The 22,723-nt window shown below is 34.9% G+C and overlaps 1 protein-coding gene across 1 annotated transcript in view; it reads right to left on the bottom strand.

Moving 5' to 3' along the window:
• AP3B1 (adaptor related protein complex 3 subunit beta 1) overlaps positions 1-22,723 on the bottom strand; it is a 157,483-nt gene that overhangs the window by 46,036 nt on the left and 88,724 nt on the right. The window contains exons 16-22 of the mRNA XM_080637267.1: positions 21,775-21,961; positions 20,661-20,791; positions 18,475-18,586; positions 16,900-17,059; positions 14,009-14,183; positions 7,334-7,406; positions 6,378-6,484 (exon numbers count right to left, since the gene is read on the bottom strand). Coding sequence (XP_080493393.1) covers positions 6,378-6,484; positions 7,334-7,406; positions 14,009-14,183; positions 16,900-17,059; positions 18,475-18,586; positions 20,661-20,791; positions 21,775-21,961 — 945 coding nt within the window. The remainder of the gene's footprint in view (positions 1-6,377; positions 6,485-7,333; positions 7,407-14,008; positions 14,184-16,899; positions 17,060-18,474; positions 18,587-20,660; positions 20,792-21,774; positions 21,962-22,723) is intronic.

The raw sequence follows: 22,723 nt of genomic DNA, 5'->3' as shown, positions 1-22,723 counted from the left end.
TATAAAACAGCAAAATAGCACTGAATCAAAAGCATTACTATTAATCAAAGTCTCAATTACTCAGAATACAATTAATATACAAGTTGCTAACTAATTATGCATAGTGTATATTTATAACATAAATTATATAATATAGACATTACAGATAAAAGCATAAATAAAAGACCCAATCTGGAGAATATCTAGTACTAAACCACACAGTAATCAACTAAATAAATGAGATTATACATATTAATCATAGAATAGTCAGGGTCGGAAAGGAGCTTAAGATCACCCAGTTCCAATCCCTCTGCCATAGGCAGAGAACCGCCCTGCCCTGGGGAGGGAACCCCCCTTAATAATATAATATCTCTCTCAGACTGTGCGTAACACGGGTTGATCCAGCACCTTGTATCACAGACTTGCTTCTGATTCAGAAGAAAGATTATGTTTGAACTTCCAAATTAAATTCTCGAATTTACTTAGAAGAAAAGAAGTTGAAGGGTCTTAATTCTTAAGTGTAGTGCTTGTTAAGTATTAATGCTTTTAATAAACATAAGATGGGCATTTTTAATGCTTTGACACAAATATCACCAATATTGGTAAATTAATTCCTAATTAAAGAACAAAGGTGAAATGATACTTTTAAAAATACTGTCATAGCAGGTTTTAATTTTTTCAAGGTATAATTTTTTGAAAGTATGTGGAAGCAGTTTCTGAAAGGACATTATAACTTTCAAATTTTTGATGTAACACATATACGATGTTTGCAATTTAAGAACACCCTCTTCAACAGTAAAGTTATATAAACACAGAGAAATGAAATTAAGCATGCAGGAGGTCTTTGTTTCATTCCTTCTCCTGTCTTGGCAATGGTTAATATCTGCTGATGAGCACCTACATTCATTTGTAGATCTCTAAATGCTTTCCCAAGGTGAATAAGCATCATTATCTTAATTTTTCAGATGGAAAACTAAAAGATTAAGTTACTCCCTCCAGATCACACAGCAAGTAGTAAGCCAAAAACAGAATTCATTTTCCGTATCTAACACCCAGTTCTGTATCCACTGGACCACGCTGCCTTCCCACAAGCATCAGTCACACCTTATCAGCTGTACAGCTGAATTTTGATCGGCGCTAACATAAAGTTGCTTTTTAACTCTGAAATTAAGACTGTGCCTTTTCACTTGCTTCATAGGTACAAACTTCCCCAGGCGCTCTGCCGACATGGTATCTGTAGCAAGTGGTTTCAACTAAGCCTTACGCTAGTTACAAATCTTCTAGAGGTCAGAGTAAGGCAAAATGGAGACAAAGCAAATTCTTCAAGCTGTTCCACATGGAAAAAGCACAATCTTAAGAAACGAAGCTGCAGAGAAAATGACACAGAATTCCAAAAATATCTCGATATGCAAGTGTGGTGAACAACGCAAACAAGTTGCAAGCATGCACAGAGACAGGATACTCATGGAGTGTTTTGAGGCACACTTGCCCCTCCGCCTCTCCCCAGTAAACCTTCCCAATTTCAATCTTTATATTAAAAGGAGGGCATGAGAAGAAGTATATGAAAACACTGCATAGGAAAAAGCTCTTCACTGATGAAACACCAGAAGGACAATACATTTCTTACAGGAAGATGAAAAACAAGAGGGCAAATAGTAAACCATAAAAATTCATAAAATTGTATCAAGGATATCATAAGCTTGTGTTATCCTAACAAAAAAACACCTGAGAGAAGAGAAGATGTGGCTAACATTGAAAACTGATTTAAAAGAACTATCTTTTATCTCATTAAAAAAATGTAGAAGTGTCCTAAGAGGGACAGAAATATGAAACTAGTTATTTAAAAATCAATGGTAGTTAAGCACACAGTCCTCTGCTATTGCAAACAATTGTACTACATCTCTTTCATGGTATTTACAAGTTAATGCTTCTTCTGATGCAGCCATTCCTGAAATAGGAACTCAGACCAGAGCTTATATGAATGATGAATGTATTTAAGCTATAAAATAATTACTGCTAACAAGGTTCTGAAAAAATAAAACTCATTGAGCGCACACCAGTGACTATTTGGAAGAACTCCTATTCATTTCTCTACTGTAGGGTTTTGCACTTTATGCTGATTTGTCCCGCAAGATGCACACCAGACTACAACCATGATATTAATCCACTGCATAATCTTTGTGTTCCCAGTAGTTCTAATAAGAGATCCTTCATGCAGAAAAAGAACATACTTTAGAGTCAGTTTTAACACTTGCTATAGTGGAATTAGAAACAGCCTAAATGGACAAAGCAATCTAAATGTTAGGAAAATTTCCCCTGTAAACATTACCCCCACAACCTAGAAATGGTAAAAACACCATTTAAGGTTTCCTATGCTGGAAATCTCTAGTTGAATGTTGGGGGAGATTATATTTACTATTTCTCAGGGAATTCTGTAAGTGTGCTCAATTTGAAATTAAATGTATTTATCACCTGGTTTGACAGGTCTGCAACTTGACCTTGACTTTTGTCAAAAGCTATTATTTCTGCTTTATGCATCACCACTCTAAAGAAGTTCTTGAAGTGGATCACATTCAAAAGTTCTGGCGAAGGCATGAAACAAAACAAGATGATTTACTCTTCACTTTCTGAACAGTTTCTGTGGAACTGCTAGAAGTAGGAAACAATAAAACTATACCATTGGTAATAACTACTATCAAGAGAATGTAATGAACATGCTGAATAAAACCTTAGTAAGTAAGGTGGTACCACTTCTACAACTATACCATAATTCCATATGCACAATAATAAATAACAACATTAAATTGTTGCATCAAATATTTTTATAAATACCTCCTCACTGCAACAGCAGTTTTCCCCTCTTTTGCTTTTACATGCTTTTACCATGAACTTCTCTTATTCACCCCTGACTTTTTCCCCAAATTATCTTCTACTTGGTGCAGGGGAAACAATTTTTTCCCTCAAATCATATTCAACTCAGCCCATACTTCCACAAAATTTTTGCCCCATACAACTGCTGCTACCATCAGAGCTCTTATCCAGCTGTCAATTCTTTGCACTAACACCGTTAGTGAATCATACCAAGTTTCTTGCTACCAAAGCAGTATTTCCTTTTCACTAATTTTATTTATAGAAGTATGTGTCATTTTTACTACTTAATTATCATATGCGGCATACTCCGGGCTCTACACATTTAGGAGAGTAATTACTTGTACATTTTTACCATCTAAAAAGCTAATGAGAAAAGAACAGGTGGTTTAGCTTTTTTTCTCATCAGCTGTGTGATGCGTAGGAAGAGATGATCACTACTCTCTTCCGCTTCACTCTGATACCACAGCTCTCCTCTTCCTCTTCTCAGCATTTCTGCTCAAAATACTATTTGCTCCAGTAGGTTATAACCCTCCCAGTCTTTACGTAATTCATGAGTTTTGCTTTCAGTTCCCTCTTCTCCCACTTTATAACCCCTTCGGACAACACCCATTTTCAGTGTTTTCAGATAACCACTTTACACTGACAACTTGCACCTTTCTCTCACCTCCTATTTTTCACAGCACCACATCTTCAACTATCTATCAAACCTGCAAATATAAGCATCTAAAACTCAATAGACTCCAAATACAGAGTTTCCACAAGCACTCTGGTCTGAACTTTCTTGCTTGTGCATCCTGGAAAGTCTACAGAAGCCCCTGGTGACCTCAGCTACCTGGTTTGGTTGAACCACCTGAAGATAGACTACATGCATCAGAGAATTTTTTTTTCCTGGAACAGACTGTAATATGCATGTGCATTTATATGATGGGCACATGTGCCATATGTAAACACGAATAATAAAAACAAATTAGCCACAGGACAAAGCATTAGGTTGTGCACTGTAGTTTCTATACAAGGATATTTAGGTTTTGTAGGTTGAAAGAGATCCATGCCATTACTGTAAAACCATTCTTGAATTTATGCTTTCTATAATGTTCAGCTGCTGTGAATTTGGATTTTAAGTTTTCTAAAACCTGTATCCAATTACAGTCCTGAATGATTTGAATAATAGACTGCCTGACATATTCCAAGATAAGTGGCTGCTACATTTCTGTGATATTAGGGTCATATACTGTACTTATCTATTTTTACTCCATGCTCTCCATTGCCTAGTAATAAATTAATTTCTCACTGTTAGTTTGGCATGTGCCCTACAGTTAAATTCATCTTCTCTCCCACTGAAGGAAGAAAAAGTTTTCTGAAGTATGACAACTATCCTCCTTATTTTTAGAATTAGTCATCACTGATTAAATTCCAAGTACTATTTTAAGATGGATATTCCCCCATAAACTCCTAAAAGCTGTTTTTATATTTTCATTTTATAGAAAATTATCTGATGGTGCTGAATGACACGTGACAATAGTTATTTATCTACTTGCATATGACTTTTTTACACTATATGGATATTATCAGAAAGAATAAAAAAACAGTTTTTAACTTTAGCGTTTAGTATTTGTTGCTTCCTGGTGCACAAAACTAAGCAAAAGACCTCATGTACATCTACAATTATTATCAATGGCAACGAAAGTTGAGCTTAGATCTGAAAACAAAATACAGCCCAAAACATGTAATACTATCCAAGCAGCAACAATTAGTTCTTATGTGCGCAGAGCAGGGAGTATGAAGAAATGTTCCAGCTAGTTACATATTTTACCAGGAACTCAGCAGTACTGACAGAGGCATTTTGTAGAATCAACCCTTCCAAGCAGAACTTGTTCACTGTTTATCCTACACCTTCTAGCTCTTCCTATCTAACACCTCCATTTCATTGTAGCTACCTTCTTCAGAATGGAAAGAAGCAATTCAGCAAATGAATAGTGACAATCATGAGGAAAACAAGCATGGATGTGGGAGAGGAAGGTGTTCATATACTGTCAATGATGAAAGGACTACAGACACTGGCAAACAGGGGGTGATCTCAAGCATCCAACATTACCAATTGCTATCTTTACCTTACCGTCAAAGATGGTAACTCTGAAGTAAAGCAAAGACACCAAAATTATTCTTAAACTAACCCTGTGTCAGGAAAACAGATGACTGTCTGTGTTTTGAACTATCAAAGCCATAAAAGATGGCAAAGAAGCAACTGTGGGATTGCAATCACAGGAATAACAATGCAGTTGTAGTTAAACAAAGGCTTGCCACCTAATGCTGCATACTGCACTGTAAAGTAACATGAAATAGTATTTCTGGCATTTTCGGACTGTGTGACACATGAACCACTATGAACCGGGCAAAGTGACTGCATGTCCACTGTTACTGCTCTGCTTGAAATTTAAGCTGCATCAGAATTTTCTTAGATAAGGCTAATACCCAACAAATAATCTTAAAGTCTATCTTTTCAACACCAAATTTAAAAGCCTATAAATGGAAAACTGAATCATCAGCTAAGATCTTTTATTTCTTGATTCAAATTATTTGTGCAGTTCATTTATGTAAGATGTATATAATTTTGGAAAAGTACTGCTTCAAAAGCCAGCAATTACTAAAGTTGCAGTGTAGGTTCTATATACCAGCCTCATAGAGACAAGGCTAGGCTAAAAAATGCCTATGCCACTGGTATTTTTCTTTTGGTCACTCCCATCCACTTTTGCAAGGATAAGTATCCTATGTTATACCACTGCAATTACTTATTAAATTGCAAATTTAAATTGGAAACACAAAATAACTGAAAAAAACCTAACCAAAAAAGAATGCAATCTATCCTTTCCCCCAACAAAGGAATGCCCTCTACCTCCATGACTTTGCTAACCTTAATTATATCTACAGTTTTGAGATTCCCTAATGGAAAGTGCTACAAAGCAGAAACCACTAACAGAATGAATCATGACACATACTGATACACCACTGATTGTAAATCTATACCCTTTTTATTTGCACCGAGGGACTATGCTTCGTATACTCATGAAAAATTACTTCCAAGTAGCAAAACATCATAATTGGAGGCATGTATGGTAAACAAACAGGCTGAGGATTAATACGTATGTGATATTCTTGTTGTTTATTTTGGTAGTGTAGCAACCATTATGATTTGAAAGATTTGTACAGTTTGGATACTTAATCTGTGAATTAAAGTTTCCCTGAGGAAGAGAAAAAAGACAGATTGGAAGAAAAAGTTAGAAATCCTTGAAGGCATCCAAATCAGAGAAGCAATATTAATACTTTTTTCCACATTTCAGAATATAATTATTACAGACCAAAAAAAGCTGCCATACTTGCATATAAAGCAGAATTTCATACGAGATATTTATAGGTGAAAAAATTTTAAACCCCAATCATTAATCACTGCTTCAAAAATATGAGAAAAGCTTAAATTAAGATCACCTCACACATTCACCCACACACCCCACTTTTTAAAGGCTACTTACATCACTGATTGATGAACTTGGCAGACTTAATCCCTCTAGGTCTGCTGTTAAACTTGGGGACAAAACAGCTCCTGTAGGAACTGCCACAGGAGTTGTCACAGGACAGACTAGAAATAAGAAAGCAATTGATAATTAACTTTTAAAAAACATAAAATACTTCAAAGCACAATGAGCTATTTTTATTAAGTGCAAAAAGGTTTTGAGTCTTAATAGAATTATTTTATCCTTGTATATGTGTTTCTTAATAGCAGAAGATTATTTTTTCAGACATACAGCACCAATATTCAAAATAAACAAGGAAAATATAAATAAAACTGATACATAGGCTGTTATTTATGAGTATTTTGCCCTCCTTTCCGATTTTTTTCCTCTATTTCATCCTTCAGCCTAATCCATACCATGCAGCACATTTTCATTTAGAAGTTATGTGCAAAGTACACATTAACGCAATTCTAACATGTATTGTACCCACAGAAGTAAACATGAAGAACGGCACTACAGAGCATAGCCAAAAACCAGTGCCAGCTCTACCCTACCCTTCCAAGATTATATTTTACTCTGTTCTTCAAAACTGTGATTTTTAGCATCTTATTGTAGCACCACAATGGTTCATAGGTTGCAGAGATGTTGTGCAAGTAACATCCCCTGGCATCTGAGAAAATAAGCTCACTTTAACAAAAAATAAGTCCAAACATACAACAATTTTTAAAATAAATCTTTTATATCAATATATTCTAAATTTTGAAACCGTTTCTCAGGTCTAAACCAAACAAACAGAATCATCAATTGTAATAATTGTGCTTCAAAATAAGTTGATACCCTAAGCATTCTTTTTTTTGTCAGGAAGCTGGTACGACAGATGAACAGAATCAGTGTTTCACACATTTAAAATTCACTGAAGTAACAGAATTGAATTTATGTCATGGGAAAAGTTAGCCTTTAATTAAGATACTTACAATCATCTAAATCTAAGAGAAACACATCTTGTTTATTTGGAGTTTTTCTATCTTGTACTGGTTTTTCTTCTTTCTGTTAAAATACATGAATATTTAATCCTTTAGAGTATAAGCAAAAAAAAAAAACCCAAACAATTTTAATACTTTGATGAAGCAAGGTGAATTTTCTCTGCTGTAAAAGAAAAATGTATTCATTTTCAGAGCTCAGCATTCAGAGAATTCACCGAGTAAAAAAGATTTCATTGTACAGTTATGCTGTACAAAGCCTAAACACCACATCTGACTTAGATATACTCCTCTAAATCCCATTTTTTCACTTAATATTAATAATAATCATTACTCAAAGAAAACTTCTGGTGACAGATCAGACACTTCATTTGAGACTATTAAAACAGAGATAGAAGCTTTTTTTTTTTTTTTTAAGACTTGAGTGCTAGCATTTCTGTTTCCATCTGAAAAACAGGAAAAAGCCCATTCAGTAATAAATTTGTGTTATTTGCTCTTATCTAGAAGTATGGAATCCTGTCTGCTCATCTACTGGGATTTTACTTAATTGCTGGAAAATTAACAAAACATTGATTTTTGTCTTCAAAAAAAGTTTCTATTTTAAGCCTTAGGATCAAGTTCTAATAATAATAACAATTGGCAGTACCTTATGTAAAGAGTAGAGCAGTAAGAAGAGTAATCTCAGTGACTTGGCAAATAGTATTTCAATAAAATTTGTTTCAATTCAGCTAATAAGCAGCTCAAAACACATCTAATAAGAGTATTCATCATGCATATAGAACATGCCTATACAGTGAAGATTCAGGACAGAATTTAGCATGTCACAACTCAATATGGACTCCCATTGTTCATCATTTTCTTCCAATAAAACCATGGCTCAAATAGACAGTATTCATTTATGTGATCATTACAGATGTCCTTTAGATATTCTGGGAGAAGAATCTTGTGTACAGAGAAGAATGGAAGCTGCTATGTAAAAAATTATGTTTAAATCAACATACTTAAATGGTCGTTATTGTTACGAATACTGAGTGTTCTGCTACTGCTTATTTATCTGAAACACAAAACTCTTCTGGCCAAAGAAAATATTACAAAATATATTTAAAATGGTGCTAATGGTATTCCATTCCTTATACGCCTTGTCCAGAATTAGTGAGCGATTCTGCTGCAGAATCTCGAGTTTCATTCTGGTCACAACTACCAGATTTCATTTTTCTCTTTCACTGTGACCACTGGCAAGTCATTCAGCTTCTTTAGGCTACTTTTTTTATTTAAATAAATCTTTGAAATAAGGATGAATAGTATACTTCATAAGCTATGCGTCCTAGTTGAATTACTCATGTCTATGAAGTGTCAGCAAAAAGATTTCATGACAACCGTTTTCATGAATTCCATGTCTTTTTATAGCACCATTTGGTGAATATCTAGCCCTGAATCAGGAGTTAGGCTGTTACCTGCAGTGTTTTTACAATACACTATGTATCACAAGTTTTTTGCTAAACTACAAAGTCTTCAGACACCAGAACATACAAAAAGAGAACACTGTTAAAGAAAATGCAAATATATTCATTCAATTTCTGAACTCTTTCATTCCTTATCCCCACTTATCCTTAAGACATAGTTCTATATCCAATCATGATTAAGGTTCAAAGGTTGTTTTTAGCCAGAATTCTGTATTTGCTAATTATTCCAGGTGGGATATGGGATTTCTCCATTCCCTTTTATTTTACAACCAATTAAAGTCTGTAAAAAGTGGCTCAACCACATGAGAGGCTATAGCACAAAGATGAGAATTTTGAATATGCTTCAGTTCTGCAAATGGCAGCATTGCTAGGTCAAGATGTTTAAAAAAAATTCGGACTCAGAGCCAAGAAATCCTCTTACTGTTAACCTGTTTACTGCAGACAAATAGGATGGGACATTCTATGTCACAAGTAACACCAACAGAATGCTTCAGTTTGTTTTTGTTATTTGCCATTCTATTGTAGTTATTAAGTTAGTGGTTACAAAACTTGATACGGAAAATGCATTTCTGATATGCTACATAATTCATCTTTAAAAATGGGGAAAAATCCTTCAAGAGAATTTGTTATACTTCAAAACAGAATAAAATGGTCCTAAGATAAGAGACAAGTACAGATTCATTACATCAAGGTAATGCATGTTAAGGAAACCTTTCACTGCAAACTATCAGAATACTGTACTTACATACATCAGTTTACTGTAACAAAAACCAACCAAACAAAACCAAACAAACAACAAAAAAAAATCCAAACCAGCCACAAACCAAAAAACCCCACCACCTGGGAAATAGAAAATTGCAAGCTAACTAAATCAAGATAAAGCTAATGTTAAAGTATGATCACACCTTATTTTCTACTTCAGTCAAGTGTGTGAAGCTTAAATAAATACTCAGCTACTTATACGTGTATGCATGCTACACACACACATAAACATGCAAATATTTTCTAAATACATGGGTGTATACATATTGTGTTCAATTCTGTACAAAATACCAAAGAAATCTATTTACAGGAGTCTTGCCTATTACAAACACGATTATTTTTAATTCACTTTTTCCAAGAAAAAAAAATTGACTGGCTTTCTAGGAATAATGAGTAGCCAATGACTGCAACAAACACTACCAACAGATATTTCTATTGAATGAAAAAGGCTCAGCATTCTAAATCAAGACAATAAAAAGACTCTGACGTGTCCGGCATTTCTTTGGAACATATTTTTTCATCTTTTTTTCTTAAAGCTAAGTCTACAGTATAACCCAAACAGTTTCCTACCATGAGAGCCCACTATGGGAAAAGCAGAATACTAAACAAAGAAGTTAAGCCATATTCCATCAAACATTTCTCCATTTGCAATTCATCTTGGTAATAGAGATAGAACCTGGTAAATGCATATAGAACTTGAAGCAGGAGATTTCTCTTGCTCAATGCATAATTCATGTACTCCGCCTGCAAAGTGTGTAAAATGAGAATTTCACACCGCAGCATGAGCCATGGAGCTGCAGAGAAAAGGCAGATGAAATCATATTTTGCTGTGCAATTTTATTTCTTATCCTCCCAATATTTATACAAAACCATCACTGACAATCCAAATGCATTGACAGATCACCCACTGTTTCCATTGTGTTAGCACTTGAAAAGAGATCAGGCAGAAAGATAGACAATTTGTTTTTGTATATTTTTTAAATAGTGGATCAGGTTTTTAACAGCTGAGTGACTGTATTATACCTATATAAGGAGGTCAACAGTAGCTGATTTTAAAATCTCACTGTAGAGACACCTACTTATACATTCATCACCTGCAAATCTGCATTTTATCTCTATAGTATTTATGCTTACAGTATAGTATGTATCTGAACACCTCAAACTATTCATATTTCAAAATAATATATAACACTGCAGTACAAGACAGTGACTTTTCTATTCACTGCAGTTTAATTACAGTGAGCACAACAGCTTTTACAAAATGATTCTTTAAGAAAAAAAAGAAAACAATAATATATGCAGAAAAAAAAATCTGAAGTTTTTGTAACCAATTTTAATGCTAGTAAATGCATGGATGTATGCACAAATTAAGCTCCCATGTGAGTGTAACTGAACCTTTTTAATGATGAAAATTCTGTTGAAAATGGCAATGGCACCCAACAAAACATATCCACATACATGTAGCATACATCATGTGTGGTAAACTGAGACACAATAAAAATAGAGCCTACTAACTACTCGTCTCATCAATATGCAATTCAGAAAATAATTTGTTTTATTTAAAAGTAAAGGAAATCCTAATGAATCATCTCCCCATATATACCAACAGAATTAAGAACACCCTGTAGCAGAATAATAGAAGAAAGTAATAGCTTTTCCAATAAAAATCTACCAGAATGAAAACACGCGCTTCTGAGAGCCTGGTTGAAACCATCTGCTTCCTGGGTAGCCTGAAAAGAAGTCAGGTAAGAAGCAGAAAAGGTCCAAGATTTTCCTGTAAATAAAATAAAAATGGTGGTTCTTATAAAATGTACCTCAAAATAAGGGCTCAAAACAAAATTGAAAAAGAAATGTACCTCAAAACAAGACCCCACTGTATTCAGCTCTGGTGCCCTCCACACAAGAGGGACATAGGCCTGCTTGAGCAAGCCCATAGGAGGGCCACAAAGATGATAAAAGAGCTAGAGCACCTCTCCTAAGAAGACAGGCTGAGAGAGTTGGGCTTGTCCAGCCCAGAGAAGAGAAGGTTCTGGGGAGACTTCAGGGCAGCTTCCAGTACCCAAAGGGGCCTGTAAGAAATCTGGAGGGACTTTTTACAAATGAATGTAGTGACAGGACAAGGGGGAATGGCTTTAAACTGAAAGAGGAGAGACTTACATTGACATTAGGAAGAAATTCTTTACTATGAGGGTGGTGAGGCACTAGTACAGGTTGCTCAGAGAGGCTGTTGCTGCCCCATCCCTGGAAGTGTTCAAGGCCAGGTTGGACGGGGCTTTAAGCAACCTGGTCCAGTAGGAAGTGACCCTACCCATGGCATGAGGGGTGGAACTACATGATCTTTAAGGTCTTTTCCAACCCAAACCATTCAATGATTCTATGATCTCTAATGCTCTTCGTAGTTCATCATCAATTGCTTCTTCATCAAGTAAGCCTTCAGGACTACTGTAGCATTCTCTCCTCTTAAAACCAAAGGGCTTGACAATTTTCCACTGACTTCAACAACACAATTGTAAGCTTCTTGGACATTCTGTTTCTCATATTATTCAGTGTGTTTGACTTCACATATTCTCAACTGCTGTTTTAAAATACAAAAAGTTTCTTTATGCTAGTAGTCCTGAAACATCCCATGAAAGAACAAGACAGTTTAGGTAAATGTAGAGAAAGAAATCATGGACAATGGCGCTGATACCCTGAGAAAAATAGACAATGCAGCAGAGAGCAGACGTTACTCTCTGAACATGGTGCTGCTTTGGCTACTCAACACTAAGCATGTCAGAGGACCTATTAGTTTCTGGTGAAAAAATATTGTGCTAATATGAGCAGCTGCAAACTGTTAGAATTACTTAACATCCCATCTAGTGTCAAAGGAGTTTACTCTGAGAAGATTTAGGTTGTATTTGTTGTGCTACTGTTTTTTAGCAAGATCCACTTTGCCTACTCTACTAGAAAAAACTCTGTCATAGATGCATTATCCAGTATGGTATTTGGGAAGGAAACAATGACCAAAATGTAGAAACACACCGCCACTTCTCAGATGCTATAGTCTCACTTCATCTTTTGTTCTACTTGGTAAAGAAGGGAATAGATTAAAAATTAAGGTCACAACACAGAGTTCCTACACAGAGCTATAAAGTGAGAAAACAAAGACCATGGACAACACAAGTTCAAGATTTAGAGAAACAGAGAATCTTATTTCCTCAATTAAAAGAAATGCACATTGAAACAGCTTAATAAAGTTACAGCCTTCCCTCTTAACTTTTCAAAACACACCTGTCCACCAGCTTCTACAATTGCATCAAATGCAACAAACAATGGCTGTTTTGATTATTCATCATTCTATACAGTAATCCTGAGTGAAATGTCTTGGCTTAATCCAAAATCAGAGTATTAATTTTCAGAGCCACATATTGGTATTAAAATGGAAACTTCTGAGCTACAGTTCTACCCTTCTTTTCCTTTTTTTTTTTAATAAAATATACAGAAATAAATGCACAAGAAATATTTGATAACAAAAAAGTACATTTCAGAAATTCTTTTACTCTTCTACCTTACAGATTAAGCATAAATTTCCCCATTTAATTATTTTTTAAATGAAAGGTAGAGACACAGAAACCAATACATGCTATAAGCTTTAGCTTCATAATGGTAGCTTGAATATAGTGAGCTTTTAACCTCCTTTTCTTTATTAAGGTAAGGAATTAAATCTAAATTGACACATGAATGGTTCTGCAGAACATTTTTGCTTCTTTAAGCATTTCCAAATCCAGTTTAAAAAAGATACATTTGAAAGTTTTCTACTTCATCAATGTTGTAAGAAAGGTAATACAATTTGAAGTAATGCAACAATTTTTAAGCTTTATTCCTATCAGAGACAACAAGCAATAAAAAGTTATATACTCTTAAGAATATGAATTTTATAATTTATGTAAACACCTCAAATACAGATGCATTAACAGAACTACTTTTAATTTTAACAGGAAATTTTAAAAGCAGCTAGTGGTTTTTTTACAATGTCTTCAAACTCTCAAGAAACAATATACTAACATTTGTTTCTTGGTTTTGCTCACTGTCAGATCCAGGTTCTCTAGTAATCATACTTCAAGGTAATAATCATCCCAAGTCAGGATATTACTTTTGCAAACTACCCTGCTTTCATAAGAAAATAATTATGTTCTATTATTCTTTATGTATCTGAAGTAAAAATAGAACAGAATTAAAACTGAAATATGCTTTTTATTTTCAAATATTCTTATTTGCTTTACCTATCAAACTACTTTGAGATTGGTCTTTCTATGAAAAGTCAAAATTTTTTTTCAGACATTCTGGGTTTTTAGATAGCCATAAAACCACCACCATCTCCATTCCTGAAGAAAGAAACACATATGGATGGTTAGATGCATCTACCCATTATTTTATAGGGCATTTAAAAAAACCCTTATTTTACCTTACAAGCAGTAGTACTTCTACATTTTCCAGACTCTGAGTCACTTTTAGAATCAGATTCTGACTTGGAGTCTGAAGAACTTTCTTCTGATGAAGCAGATTCCGTAACAGAGGAACTGGATGTGCTTAACTTTTTGGAGATGCCCTTTGCCTTCTTTTCAGTGTCCTTTGAATCACTACATATTAAGAAAACACAACTTAAGAGACATGTAAAACCACCAAAGGAATCTGCTTAGGCAATATACTATGTTAACATTTCAAAGTTTTTTTAAAAGAATTTTAAATCAGTATTTGTTTACGATAAAAAGCTCAGCTAAGATGCTACACAATAAATCATCACATATAATCTAAACCAACGTAACAGCCAAACAAAAATGTGAACATATTAAATATTAAAATTATTTGCATGCATAGTGCTTGTGACATTTCAGAAAGAAGTGCAGACAGCCTTTTATATAAATAATTTTTCAGTCTATTCCACCTATGATTAACAGAATCTTGAAGGGTTGTAAGATGTTTTTGCGAAGTAATGTTGCTTGAAAAAAAAAATAAAATCAATGCATTGAATTTATTTCTTCATTAATTCTTCTAAATCAAACCCCCTAGAAATAAGACCTGTAGTGTCTACAAATATTTCAACCCATTAAAAGGTTTATACAGAAGAGCTATTACATTCTGAAACCTTTGGTCATATTGAGTACCTTACAGCTAATGGACTTCAGACACACTATTCTTCCCACAGTAAAGTTCTGTTCACCCTGGCAATGTTGTATTATGTTGCTCCGCACTAACAGCTACTAAATATTATTAAAATATGCCTTCTTTGCTTCTAATAACACTATAATTGCCAATTATAGATTACCATTTTGTCTCTGGGTGGGGTAAGCTACTACCTGGAATTATTGCAAGAAATGAAAATTGTTCTCTAATAATTATCATGAAGCAGGTAAATTAGTGTTGCATACAGAAAAAACCCCTCTGTTCTTGGCCTTGCAGGCAATCATTTTACACTTCCAAATCAGGTGTTTCATATGCCACCTGATTCAGCTACTGCCCCAAGACAATAAATTGGTTACTAAAGTGCTTGAAGGGTAACAAGGTCAATAATAATTAAACAAATCCAGACCACTCAACTATTAAGAGTCCCTTTGGACTCAAATTAAGTTGTTACACATTTTTGCTTAGCTTTAGAAGCAGTAGAAAAGAAGGTACTATGCTGCATTACTGTGTGAGATAGCAGTGTTTTAGAAAGGAAAAAGACAGAGAAGGAGAACTGAAAATATGACAGAAAGGAAAATAGGGCGATGCCGTTCTCCTCTGAAGAACTTTTCAGGACTGAATTGCTTAAATAATGTTTAATCAAAATTATTAAAAATCAGTATTAACATTTAAGCCATGCTAATATTGCCTACCCATGTAACTGAAGTTGAAATCAACCCTGCAAATTTTAGTGAAAAGCATTATATTTGAAAACCAGGAAACTTGAAGCTGTCAAAGCTAAAACTGAAAGAATACACACTTCACAAAAAATAATCCAGTGTAGCAGACCTCATTATTAAAATCATAGTGAAAAAACAGGTACTATCAAAATTACATTTATATTTGACAACTTTTAAAAACTTGGTTGAGCTCAATGAACTAAACATAAAAATTCACTAGCAAACACCATTTAAATTCTCTTATTCGTGATGTATAACACAGGTACTGACAAAATTATCTACATTTCCTTCATTGCCACTGAAAAGAAACTGTAGTTGCATCAACAAATAAGTTACGGTGAACACATTATATAAATGCAGTAAGTTGGTTTTCAACTTCAATTCCTCTTCATCTTATCTTTAAGACTAGATGTGAAGATTAAAAATGTTACTTTATTACACATCAGCCAGTTTTGATGGGTAATAATTGTTTACCATACTGCTTAAATTTCAGATGTTATTCTAATAAAAAGAATTTACTGGTAACTAGATCTTTAACTTTGCAATGATGAAAAGCCTGTATTAATTTAACCTACAGATTTCATTTGTTCTGAACAGGAAAAACAATATAAATCACTTTTAAAATCATTAAATCCTGACTTAAATTAATAAAGTCATAATTAGGGCATTATGCTGTGTTTGTTATGGAAGTGGCAAGGCGAGCTGCTTTAATTACTGTCTGTAATAAAAGGAGCAGAGTGTGTACTGCGCCCCAATCAGTGCTGTCAGCCACAACTGAGCTGAGCTGCAAACTCATCAAGTGAGCTGGCAGCAGACTACAGAGTAAAGCGTGATCATGTCTGCAGAGGCCACTTGCTGACAGCAGTGGAAGAAACAGATTCACACAATCCAAGGTATTAGCCCCAATTACTCAAAATTTTAATGATACTTTAATACATGATAATGTTGTTGATAATGGCCAATCTCAAAAAGCGCTAACACTTAAATATCATGACCGTTTCCCTTCACAGCCCTTGCCTCTAATATTTGGATCATAATCTTTTTAATATAACATTATTTAGAAAAATCAATTGTCTTAGTTATATAATGGCAAAGTGTTGAAGGACTTAATTTTAGCTCTCAGCAAAATTGCTGCAAAAGGTCATTATGTGTTTCACACAACTGTTTGATCACTTATTCAGCCCCTCAAGGTTACATCAATTTTCAAAAAGCCACCCAAGATTTTACTGAAGTCAGAAATTAATTCCAAACATAAGAGTAGTCTGATTAATGTGAAAAAATAAACCCTGTTCATACATTGAATTTTACTGACATACACTGAAACAGGAGACACCACTCCTTGGCCATTATATCCCCCAAATAGCCTAATTAACTGCTTAGCAGACTGTTTACAGGAAGCATGCTTTAACAGCTAGTATCACAAAAAATTAAAACCATAAAAATGTATACCTACTTTTTATTAGCAGCTCTAGATGTTTTCTTTGCAGTACTTTCTTTGCTGCCTGATTCACTGTCACTTGATTCTTCACTGGGAGAGGAACTCCCACCATTCTCATTACTGCTGCTTTCTTCCTTATCATCTTCTTCCTCACTTTCACTGCCAGTCTCACCCTCTGAAATAAAACCAACTCTTACATTTTTTTTCTTAATATCTTACCTAGTAAGTATTTTAGGAATCCAAGTTTGTTTTAAATAAAACGAAGTTTTAGGATTCTACAATCCAACTGAAAGCTTTAGCATTATTTCCTCTGTGTCAACAGCAGGCAGGACAGTAATTTTCTCCTGATGTTTACAAAATTTTGTTGGTTAAAACCCTGTCCTCTTCAGCCTATATACTTTAGCAAATTAGAAAGCCAAATAAAAATTAATTGCATGTGGCTCTTCAAAATTACATAACCCTTCTAGAAGACAGAGATGACCTCAAATTCTCTAATCTATCCATTCACTTCAGTGTAAGATTATCTTTTCAACCAACTGCCTAATTAATCAGTTCTTGAATACTGACAGTGATGACTGAATCACTGATTCATCAATCACATAGTTACCAAATATTCAAATATCTGAAGTGACTTTATTCCTATCTTGCTTCAGAGATCATTAATTTCACTGATACAATTCTTAAGCACTTCTGCATACTCACTCTGTTTAGAAACGAGAGGGAAGAACCTCTATGTGCAGGTTTTAAGGTGCCCTTCTTCCATTCAGCTAAATGGAATAATTCTTTAAAGTCTCTAATGTTAAACATTTTGTGTGCCTGAAGTCTGGACATGGGAGAACGATGGTCTTCATTACATCTGAACTATATTACACCTACTGAAATGGCTGTCTTGGGGATCTGCCTGTCCGGCATTAAGATATCTGGAGACTGGTCAAAGAAACCTTTGCTCACTGAACTTAAGCAGCAGCTGCCAGTTATCTTCTCCATCATCACTCCCATTATAATAAATAGAAAACATTGTGTCAAACTTGAGAGCAATACTATAACACAATTTAATGAATAAACACCATGAAAGACTACAGAGTTAAACAAGTTTGGCCATTCATTTAACATAGCAGCACATGATATCCAAATAGTACTTTACCCATGATGAAATCAAAAAAACACCCAAGACTTACAGTTCCCAACAAACAAGGATATGAGCATTTTTGCCACAAAAAGGTGCCTTTAGTTTTACTTGGGAATTACACACTCGCATCACTCTTACTAGACTCAAAGCAGGATGAAAATATCATGCCACCTTTTTTATCTGGGAAACAAAGCAAAGTCTAATTCATTCAATAAACACACAAGACCTATATGTATTAGTTATTGCTAATTTTGCGGTACTGCTAATACATCACTGTATTCACTGAGCTGTGTATACACTCATTTACAGTGAATGTAAACTTTTGCCTCTGATTTCCTGATTTTATATACAGCTCTGGATTTTTTTTTTCCAACTTTTTCAATTTTTTTTTAAGCAGAGGTCAGTTCTGAAGATACAGTTCTCCAGGCAGCAGAGATGCAAGTTGCTCTCCGAATACCTACCTGATGAATTGGTACCAGCAGACTCATCTTCCTCCTCTTCTGATTCAGAGTAGAACTTTTCAGTAGGTTTCTCTTTCTTTGGTTTCCCCAGAATTCCAGTCCATTCCTTTGTCTGTAAATACACTTCAATGTAAGTTTACTTTTACCACCAGCAATACAAAAAAGATACACATGGCAAAGAAAAACACTTGTAGTAGAAGTATTCAGCAGTTCCTAAATAAATCCTGTAAACAAGTGAAGAGAAACTATTAAACTTCTCTTACTTTACACAAATAGGAGAACCAGAAGTTCTGTATGTACCTATAAAAGGTGGGATATGTCTACTAGTCTAGAAAAATATTAACTAAGGCAAATTAAAAGCATCAGTAACCATAAATAATTTTTTATGCCAAAAGAACCTGAAGTCTCAGAGTTTTATCTCTAGATCCAGCTAAGTTCAGCCTATCACTAGAATGAAGGGTAAATATGGCTAATCTCCAAATAAAAGTAACTCTTACCACCAAGAGAATACCAGAATGTGTCAATACTTTGGCTATACTGTTTTTTCTTTCTGTATCCCCTTGTACTGCTAGAGAAGCAAAACAAAAACTCAGGCTAGCAAAAAGCGTCTGAACAAATAGGCAGAAAACTATATATGGTGTGATACAGGTCTGCCTCAGTGACTGCTGCGATTTGGAATAAGACGAACTTTTGAAAGAGCTCTAACAGTGACCTGCAATGGTGTATGGCTCTAGAGACACACTGGCTTCCTCTCTAACACCAAAAGCTGCCAACGCTTTGTGATGTTTCACCCAGCAATTGGTATTTTAAAAGGCCAATATTCTTTTGGATGTAAAAGATAGTTTAACTCTAGCTTCACTCACATACAATGAGGAGGCATGCAGTAAAATTAATGACAATGAAGACACTCTTCAAAGAAAATACCTGGGGGGGCAGGAAAAAAAAAAAAAAAAAAACAAAAGGAAAGGATCTTCATGTTTGGTTTGAGATTAAATGACCAGAGGGAGATGTTTTCTATTATCTTGTACATGGATGTTACCCCATTTGATTAATTTCCTGAAAAATGTTTTCTCTTGGAGGGGGGACAAAGGCACCTTTACTATTCTTTCGTACCAACCCTATAATTTATAATTCTCCATTTGAGCTGAGTGCCTTCTGATTCTTCCCACAAAAGCTTTCAGAAGTTTGTATACAAATACCTCTTTTCCTGAAATGTATATAAGAAGGCGGACAAGTAACATTAAAGTACAAAGGAGAAATGCTTGTTCTACCACATTTCTGTTCACTGGTTTCTGCAAGTTAGACCTACTTTTTAGAATTTTCTCTACATTCTATGCCTAACATCTTATTTGCAAATTAATCCATGTGCGATTTACTGTACAAGTTGGTTCATGACAAGGACCATGTGCTTTTCTGGGTATACCTATTACAATGACATACCTCTGCAATCACGCTATATTCCAATACATTCACATTTCTGTTACTGTTTAATAGCTTTCACTGACATTTAGTAGGACTCTGGAACCTGACGCATAAATCACAGCTTTGGTACCACAACATAAATTTGCCTCAGAGTTTACAGTCCAGTAACAAAAAGTTATTGACAGTAGAAGACCAGCCATGTAATGTCAACAAATGACTCAAGTGCACTAAAAGGTGACATTTTTCTATTATAAACTTTCCTAATTATCTCCAGATGATGTGAAACGTAAACACTGGTTCTTCCAAACTTTAGATTTCCAAACACAGTTTCCTTCCCTGCTGCTGCCTTTTGTTTATATTACCTTTTTTCTTTTCTGTTTAGACTTGGATTTGTAGACAAACAACCACTCACCACCTACTTTGGTAGGAGTTACACTCATCATTAACAACATCTAACAAACTACAGCACAGCAATCAGAGATACAAAAAACAGAGGCATGAAATCAGAAGTCAGATGGAGGGGGAAAAAAAGCCCATTTAATCCACGAGCAAAGTAGAAGTGACCTACAGTTGATCCACTTCTCCCATTGTAAAGAGCAAGCATTGCATGTTTCCATGGTAAAATAAGCAACACAGATATTCCTGTGCATCAAAGTTTTTCAGTATAGCATACAGGCAGGATTTAAATAGTTGTACTTTAGGCTAATACTCTATAATGAGTGCCTTCTAGCAAAGAGAAGTTACTTCTAATGATGCTGACATACCGACTCAACTATTTCAACGTTTCGGACGGAGGGGTCAGGAGCCACCTCTGGCCAGTCAGACAGCTCCAGGTAGCCAGTGGCTTGGCTGTTCACTGTGTGAGACAAAGTGCCAAGCTGGAAATGATCCCTACCTATTAAAAAACAAAAAAAAGGGGGTGGGGGGTGGGGTGGGGAGGGGAGAAAGACACAAACACCATGAGCTTTACCACAGAGAGCAAACTTAATCAGGGCTAAAGGTAATTGCCATTGTATTACCTCAAATGTCATGAAATAAATATAAACTAGGAAGCTCTTCATAGGTCAAAAAACTGATTTCAGTCCATAGATTACAATAATCTCTCCCATAATGGTCAATAAAAAAGCTAATCAGTCAGTGTGTTTAGAGGTGTTGCTCTGAAATGTAGCTTCTCTAAAAATTACTTTACTGTGAATATTAAGAATGACAGCACAGTTAAACAATCCATATACATGTCTTGGCACAAACACATCCAGAATTTTAATAGTTTTTTTTCAGAATGGAGCTCCTTTTAGAGCTTCAAAACTGGGACTAAATAAATATGAAAATCTAAATTGCAAACTGTCACAATAACAGAGCATTTTTAATTAAGATAACCTGATAACCTTTTAATTTGAGATGACAGACAATGGTTCTTACTTGTGAAAAGACAGCGAAGATGCGCAGGGAAAATTATGACTTTGAAGAAAAACAACAAAAAACTAATCTATTGAGATTCAATTTATTTCATATTCACAAAACATTTGCAATACTCACATTAACAATCTTCTACTAAAGTCCAGGTAAAAGACAAGAGCTATTTTCCTAAATTGAGGAATCACTTTCCTCAAAAGAAACACCTTCTGTTATTTAAATCAAATTTAAAATCCACAAGAGCACAAATGGATCAGTTTGTCAGGGTTTATCATCAGAGAAACACACTGTGTTTGCGCCATGTAAACTGTGCTTGCTGAAGAGCAAGTAAGCAGAGTGAGTACCCTTGCATATTAATAATTTGTATTTCCTAAGTAACACAATTTGTAAGCATATTCGAAATAGGACAGGCTGCCACATTCCTCTACACAATGAACATTTACCAAATGATTTTGGCATTTATACCTTTAAAAGGAGACTCAAGCAATGGGGCAGGTTTCTGCGCCAGAAATATTTTTTTGGCATATTTGCTTAAAGCTCCACTCTTCTCATTCGGAACGATAAGCTGCCTAATAAATCTTGTACGGTCTCTGATGTCGTAGCTTTGATCATACTTGCCGAGATTTAATACGTACTGGGTAAGCAATTTTGTCTGTGGAAAAAAACAGGACAAGAACAGAATACAAGTTATTTATGATTATTGATAACTCTGGATAAACATATTTAAAGAGGTAATAAAAATGAATGGTTATGTCAAACAAATGTTGTTCCACAGGGAATATGCATTTCTAAAGCTGCAAATGGAATTCTGCAGCCAAAGCACATGTCCTCTTCTGTATTGGGGAGGTGAATGCTGAGTACTGAGAAGCAGCCATGTGCTAGATTATTAAACTGCTGAAGTGGAAAGAAAGGCATCATTAAAAAAATAATCATATATGGCAAACCCGCTGAAGGGTCTACGTGAGGATAATGAATGTGGAAATACAACTAAAAACATGGCACTCAAAACTTAATCGGAAAAATATGCAGGACATCAAAACATCAGAGGGTATTAGGGGGCTGGCAAACTGCTTCTGCTGAGGTGTGTTTTATGAAGAGATACTGTCCCTGGCATAAGCAGTGTCTGCACTCTGACTGCACTCAGTTACTTTATCCTGAATTATGACCCATTAAAGCAGACACATGAATCACTGAACTGGATTACTGCAAATTATTTGCAGTGCATTTAGCTGTTACTTTTTCATAAAAGCAAGCTGCTGATGCCCTCTAAAAACCAGGATAAAAGACTTCTTCTATTTTTTTCCTTGAAGCTTAAAGCCTCCAGCAATATCAGTCATTTATTTATTTATGTAAGAGAGCAATTTATATTATCACAGCTTTTTACAGCGTAATAGGATTTCCTAATTTGATGTCT

This window comes from Psittacula echo (genome assembly GCF_963264785.1).
Source record: "Psittacula echo genome assembly, chromosome: Z".
NCBI classification, from domain to species: Eukaryota; Metazoa; Chordata; class Aves; order Psittaciformes; family Psittacidae; genus Psittacula; species Psittacula echo.
This window is presented reverse-complemented; position numbering and strand designations above follow the sequence as displayed.